The sequence below is a fragment of the Nycticebus coucang genome, chromosome 2 (genome assembly GCF_027406575.1).
Source record: "Nycticebus coucang isolate mNycCou1 chromosome 2, mNycCou1.pri, whole genome shotgun sequence".
NCBI classification, from domain to species: Eukaryota; Metazoa; Chordata; class Mammalia; order Primates; family Lorisidae; genus Nycticebus; species Nycticebus coucang.
In genome coordinates this window covers 82,046,071-82,053,393 of record NC_069781.1, presented here as the reverse complement: position 1 = coordinate 82,053,393, position 7,323 = coordinate 82,046,071, and the positions used below count along the sequence as shown (strand labels likewise).

Here is a 7,323-nt window from a genome sequence, read left to right as displayed (position 1 = left end):
ACTTTGCCTTAGGTTACTGTCAGGGGTGTCCAACCTATAGCCCCGGGGGGCTGCATACAGATTATTTGAGTCCTGTTTTGTTTGTCTGTGGTGTCAGATATCATGAAAATCATGCATGGACCTTTTTTCCCCCCTCATCAGTTATCATTAGTGTTTGTGTTTTTATTGTGTGGCCCAAGACAATTCTTCCGATGTGTGGTAGAAAAAAAAAGGTTCCATGCCCCGTGACCCTGATCTGATACTTACCTCATCTTCCTTCAGCCTCACGTGGCTTGCTTCAGTTAAAAGAAGTTATAAGCTCCTTGAAAACAGAGTTTTCTGGACACAGCATTCATTCTTAATAGATATATGCTTGATTTTAATAACAAGAATGTCTTTTTTGATTGGATTTTTATGAAGTTCTTAAAAACTTCTGAAAATGATCAGAATAGGAAGTGGTAAAAGGCATTACCATATACTTAAAGATAGACCCAAACTCTGTTTTCTTTTGGCACAATATTAACCTTTTGGTGGTGAACCGTAGTGAGAGACTCTTCATTTCAGGTATTAGCAATTATTTAAAGAATTACTTTTGAAAAGTTAAAATTTAAAAATTATAAAATATTAAAGAATGATGGTACTTTCTATTAGTTTTCATCACAATAAGAAATACATTGACCAAGATTTCTTTTATCTTTGTGCCAGTTAAGGAGAAAACAGGGTTTCACCAATAAGATAATTAAATAAGAACAAAGGTAACAAAAAAACTCTCTCCAGAGCATCCTAGTAAATGTTAAAGTAAACTTTATAGATAAGGTAAAAATACCTTGATTATGTTTTTATTAGAGCTAAATGCTGAGAATTAGCACCTGAAAGTATAGAACAGTCCCATAAATCATAATGTAGCATCAGAAATGTAGCATCAGAAAATCTCCCAAGATAGAATTATTTTTATTAAGAGCATAATTCTGTAATGGTAGTTGATCTTCATGATAATCACTAATAGGTACTAAGATTCTAAGTGTTTCATTAAATTTGAACAGGACTTTAATGACTATGCAGATCAACTCCTTTATATTTCACATGAGAAAATAGAGGATCAGAGAAGTTAAGTAACTTGACCGAGAGCTCTGAGCCAGAGAACATGAACTTCTGACTTCCAGACCAGAAATTTTTTTATTCTTTATGTCACATCCAAGAAAAAGAATATGTTCAGGAAAAACCCAACAGTAACTACTTCTGGAAAATAAAAGAAAGTATAAGGAGTAAAATAAACATTTATTTTCAATTTACCCAAAGATGAGTATTATTCTCATTTCATAGGTTTCCTTGTCTTCTTTTATTTGAATATAGATGTAACACATTATGTAACTTTAATCACTGTGATTACTTAAAATCTACAGTATTCTATGCGGTTATTTCCACTTGGACTCCATGAAGCAGGGCCTTGGATGGTCACTTTCCACTTGACTCTTAGTGCTTTGAACCTTCTCTGGTGTGTGCAGGCAGCAGCAGGAACAACCAACTGTGAATGGCTCCCTTATATTTCATCTTATGGTTGTACTATCTATTTAAACATTCTTCTAAATTTTGTACCATTAGATTGCTATCAATTGTTATATTTCTCCATATAAATAATGTTGCTATGAAGAATTTTGAATCCGTATGTTTCAGTTCATATTTTATTTTATTGAATGATAGTATTGACTGAGAATGAAGCAAAGAATATGACCAAAATTATTATATTCAAAGATAAATTATAGTATTGTTCATGCTCTTGATAAAATATTTGAGATCTTCTTCTCAGTTTAATAATTTTTTTTTTTTTTTAAGACAGATTCTCATTATGTCGCCCTGGATAGAGTGCTATGGCATCACAGCTCACAGCAATCTCAAACTCTTGGGCTTAAGTGATTCTCTTGCCTCAGCCTCCCTCATAGCTGGGACTACAGGCGTCCGCCACAATGCCCAGCTATTTATTGGTTGTAGTTGCCATTGTTGTTTGGCAGGCTTGGGTTGGATTCGAACTTGCCAGCTCCGTTGTATGTGGCTGGCGCCCTAGCTGCTGAGTTACAGATGCTGAGCCAAATTAAAAAAATTTAAAGTTTGCACTTTCTTATGAAATGAATGTTTTCTACCATTTATAGTTTATATTATCATCAATTGCCAGTTTATAACCTGTGATTTACATTTTAGGAGGACTTTCCTTATATTTATCACTTCATGTTTGCATGGTGATTTATAGATTCAAAATACATGTAGCTCCCTGTTTATTTACTATAACAACTCTGTGGGAGAAATAGGGTAATGTAGCAAACCTATTTCATATCTGAAGAGAAACTTAAAAAATTGTTACTTGCTCATGATAACGGGTTGACAAAGATGTAGCTAGAACCAAAACTGGGCTTTTTACTACTATCTTCACATTATCTTGGCCTAATAAGGCAACATGATTTCTCTCAACACTACCCTGGCCTAAAAAAAAAAAAAGAAAAGAAAAGAAAAGAAAAGAAAAACTTTTCAAAGGAGAGATTCTTGAACTTGTCAGATGAAGGGGAAGCTAAAGCTACACTAGTACCAAGGGCTGCATAATTAAATTGATGTAACGTAGAGCTTTTCATGGAGAAAATTAGGTTTGTCGGCTTTTAGTGCTTCTGCCAGCCTCTGGCACAGGCTAGGGACCCAGTTCATGGTTACCGAGTAAACAGATGGACACTGTCTAACCTGGGTAAAGTTGCTAGGAGAGAGCATGTTATGATCGAAAATCCAAAATTGAGTGAGAGTTTAGCCTGGAAAAGACTCCATTGTCTTTATCAAGCAAGGTTCAGATCTGCATTTGGGAGCAATTTCTGTCAATTTAAAGAATCTCTAATGTAGATTCAATGCGGTTTGAATGTATTCAAAATTCTGGGATATATAATGTAAATTCTCCCTCTTTTTCTCAGCTTTTCTCTTTATGATGTAAAAATGAGAGTTCTGCATAAATGTATTGTAATATTAGACTCACAGGAGTTTAGGCCACTGCATTTCAAATTGTATAATCTCATGTGAAATTTCATTTCAATCTCCTCTGATTTAGGTGGTCAGAGGTTTAATGCCTGAGTTTAAATTCTTTGTCATTTCTTCTGCTTTGGAAACAGTGTATACAAAGAGAGCCTTGTAAGGGGAGAAAAGGCTCTAACTCTTCCCTAATGAACTTTGCATTATTTTATGTTTTAATTCAATAAATACTTTGTTGCTGTGATGCTTTATATCAGGTGTCCTCAAACTGCAGCCCGCAGGCCACATGAAGCGGTATGAATTGTATTTGTTCCCGTTTTGTTTTTTACTTCAAAATAAGATGTGCAGCGTGCATAGGAATTTGTTCATATATATATATTTTTTTAAACTATAGTCCAGCCCTCGAATGGTCTGAGGGACAGTGAATTTGCCCTCTGTTTAAAAAGTTTGAGGATGCCTGCAACAGACCTCAGGGTGTCAAGAATCACAGTTATTAAGATACAGTTCATAAGATTATCTGATTTCGAAAAGGCATTCTATTCTTCAGGGTAAAAATGAAAAGCAAAGATTGAGAAGTGTGATTATACTTAAAAGTCTTTTACAAAAAATTACAATAATATCAGGATTCCCTGTATTCACATTCCTTATAAACAAAATCTATTTTCCCTGGCCAATACCCTCCAGGTCAAGACTATACTGTTCTGGCTATAAAAGAATATAATGGTAGCTACAAAATAATCCTTTATCTAAATGGAGTTGCATTGTATTGTTGGAGGGCCATGGTTTTATTCTGACTAATAACTGGGCTTTTTAAATGTAGAAATATCTTCTTGTACCATATTAATGCAACTAAATTAATTCTCTGTATTAGAAACACATTTTGTTTATTTATAATAAGAGACTTTATTTTTCCTGTTTCACAGATTAGTGTAGATAGATATAAATATAAACATTGATAAAAAAAAGCTTCTGCACGCTTTCCTCAATTATATAAGGCTCAATTTTTCTTTTTAAAAGAGGAATTGTATCCCAAAGATTGGACTTTAATTTTCTAGACTTGATTCTTAGAATCTTCTTTTTCTTCAGTAGATACTTTGTGTGATTGAGCTTTCTCAAGTATAAGAGTGTAATAGGAAGGCTCACATTGAAAGTTGTGTCCTTCTGATTTTTAAATATTCCTTTCAATAGTAGTGAATAATCTATTACTTAACATAGAAGTTTATATGAGTTGTTATTTCTTTACACTTGCATCGAACCAAACTGTGTCATACTCTGGACCCCTCAATATTGTTAAATAAAAATGTACATTGATAATCATTACTGATGCATAATCCTTTACACATCAAGAATATATATATATATTTTCCAAGCCAAACTGTATCCAGCTTTATTAAAGATACTTTTCATAAACAATCATGGTATTTCAGGCAGGACATGGGCAGACGATTGTTAACAGTATACAACAACTTTCAAACTCCCTTCTTCAACATTCTACTAAAAATCAGAAAGCCACTATAAAACCCAATGAAGTCTTCATTTGATGCTCTGAACAGGGAAGTTTAGAGTGAGGGTTGACATTTCACATTTAGCATGTTGTTTAACAACTTTTCACAAGCTGACCCTAACTTTCAGGAAATGAAATGAAAATGGTAGAATTTATCTGAAGATCCAACAATCTACAAATGGAACCTCTGCTCTTTTGAGGGATGCCATCTCAGTGGTATTATTGAAAAAGTCCAGATTCCTTGATATACTGGTAACCAATTATTGGGGGTCAGGTCCCAAGAGGTGACTGGGTTTAAGGGAGTTAAGACTATGCTGAAGACTGAGGGAGAATAGGACATAAAAACAAATTAGTTTTTCCATACCACAAGGCATTTGTGCCAAGGTAGCTGTGTGTCAACATCAGGGAATCCCTCCTCTTGGGAGCCAAGAGGAAGTCTCTCAAAACTAGAGGGAAAAAACATTTTCCCTCCTATCAATCTAGCTTTGGAGACATTCTATTAGTGACATATGCCCCTTCCCCAAAAAACAATGAAGTGTTCTGTGTGCTAACAGCATAGCTTAAAAAAAAAAAAAGTAAAACAAAATTCTGCATTTTTATAAAACTTGATAAAAAATAGTATTTCAAACTGTACAGTCACCAGAAGTACACAGTTATCAAAAACGCACACCCTTCACTTGGCATCTCCAGCACCTGCAGCTTTCTGGGCCTGGTCTGTGTTGGCATCTCCGTTTTCTGCAGGGTCATTCCCCTCCTTGCCAGCGTCAGCTTTTCCCTTCTTCCCTTTGGGTACCTTCTCTCCCTTCTTCGCAGGGGCCTTTTTAGGCTTGGGCTCTGGCTTTGGAGGAGCAGGTTTAGCAGACAACCTTGCGGATCTTCTCTGTGGTTCGTCCTTTGCCTTGGCTTTATCTCCTTTAGCATCCCCTTCAGCCTTTCTCGTGGGCATGGTGGCAACGGCGGCGGGACATAGGCGCTGTACGCAGGGATGCAGCGACGCGCGAGCTTTGGTCGTTCCGGGGTCGTTCTCGCCTCCTCTTTTTCACACTGCTCCCATCAAGAATATTTTTGCACAATGGTTCTGAAAAGCAAACTTTGCCAGCCTGAATATAGAAAATGTGTATCTGCTAAATAACTTGTGATAATTTCTAAATAATCACAGAGCTAAAAATAATTTATAAAATTGTTTCTGTCACCTACCTGCTTGAATCCTTTTGCTAAGCATAGTGGCTTTTTTTGTTTGTTTGTTTGTTTTTTTGTGGGTTTTTTTTGGCCAGGGTTGGGTTTGAACCCACCACCTCTGGCATATGGGACCAGCGCCCTACCCCTTTGAGCCACAGGCGCCGCCTGGCTGTTTTTTATTAGTTGTGAAATTAAGGACAATTTTCCTAAGTTCTTCTTCAAAGTATTCTTCCATTTTTCTTAACCTTTTCTATTTTCATTTTTCTCTTTTAGCTTTTCCTGGTGATTTCTCTGAACATTTCTTTCACTTGATTTTTGTCCCTGCTCCTTACCCTGGTATGTTCCCCCCAAATTCACACCCAACAGAAATTGTCCTCCTGCTTTCAAATTATCAACTTCTTTTTTAATTGATAAAATATTTTTTACATATTTAGGAGGTACATATGAATATTTGTTACACATGCATAGGATGTGTAATAATCAGGTCAGGGTATTGGAGGTGTCTGTCACCTTGAATTTGTCATTTCTGTGTGTGGGGAGCCTTTTGGGTCCTCTATTCTAGCTACTTTGAAATGTATAATACATTGTTGCTAATTATAGTCATGCTATCTGATATCAGATATTGGGGTTTATTTGTTCTATTAACTGTATGTTTATACTCAATAAGCAACCTCTCGTTATTCCTATTCTACCCACTCACCCTTCCCAGGGTCTGGTAACCACTATTCTATTTGCCATCTCAGGGAGGTCAGCTTTTTTGTATCCACATATGAATGGTGACGTGTGGCATCTGTCTTTCCATGCCTAGATTATTTCACTAACATAATGATCTTTATTTATGTCTGTGTTGCTGAAGAAGACATGATTTCATTCTTTTTTTATGGCCAAATGGTGTGTGCATATCACATTTTCTTCATTCATTCATCTATCCATGGAAACATAGTTGATTTCATTTTTGCTCATGTGAATAGTGCTGTGATGAACATGTACAGGCAGGTATCCCTTTGATGCATAGACTTCTTTTCCTTTGAATAAATAACAAGTAGTGGGATTTCTGGATCTTATGGTAATTCTATTTTTAGTTTTTTGAGGAATCTCCATACTGTTTTTCATAGTGGTTATACCAATTCACATTCCCAACAATGTATGGGAATGTGAATTGAGTTCTCTTTTCTGTGCATCCTTGGCAGCATCTGTTATTATTTTTTTAAATAGTGGTGATTCTAACAGGGATAAGATGATATTTCATTGTTGTTTTGATTTGCGTTTCCCTGATGCTTAGTGATGTTAAGCAGTTTTTGTATACTTGGCCATTTGTATGTCTTCTTTTGAGAAATGTTTATTCATGGCCTTCATCCACTTTTAGTGGAATTATTTCTTTTTTGGTTGTCATTTATGTTCCTTTCTGGATATATTCTGGATATCAGTTGCTTTTGGGATGAAGAGTTTGCAAGTATGTTCTCCCATCAATATGTTGTCTCTTCACTCTGTGGATTGTTTCCTTTACTCTGCATTGGGTTTTTGGCTTACTATAGTCCCATTTATCTGTTTTTGTTATAGTGGTCTGTGCTTTTGAGGTATTAGCCATGAAATATTTGTCTAGACTGGTATCTTGAAATATTTTCCTTAAATTATTTTAGTAATTTTATAGTTTCATGTCT

At 35.5% G+C, this 7,323-nt stretch overlaps 1 protein-coding gene across 1 annotated transcript; it reads right to left on the bottom strand.

The window, feature by feature from the left end:
• Positions 1-5,021: 5,021 nt before the first annotated feature.
• LOC128574233 (non-histone chromosomal protein HMG-17-like) lies at positions 5,022-5,475 on the bottom strand. Its single transcript, XM_053574873.1, has one exon. The coding sequence runs from the start codon at positions 5,427-5,429 to the stop codon at positions 5,157-5,159; it is 273 nt and encodes a 90-aa protein (XP_053430848.1). The 5' UTR covers positions 5,430-5,475; the 3' UTR covers positions 5,022-5,156.
• Between the last annotated feature and the right edge of the window lie 1,848 nt (positions 5,476-7,323).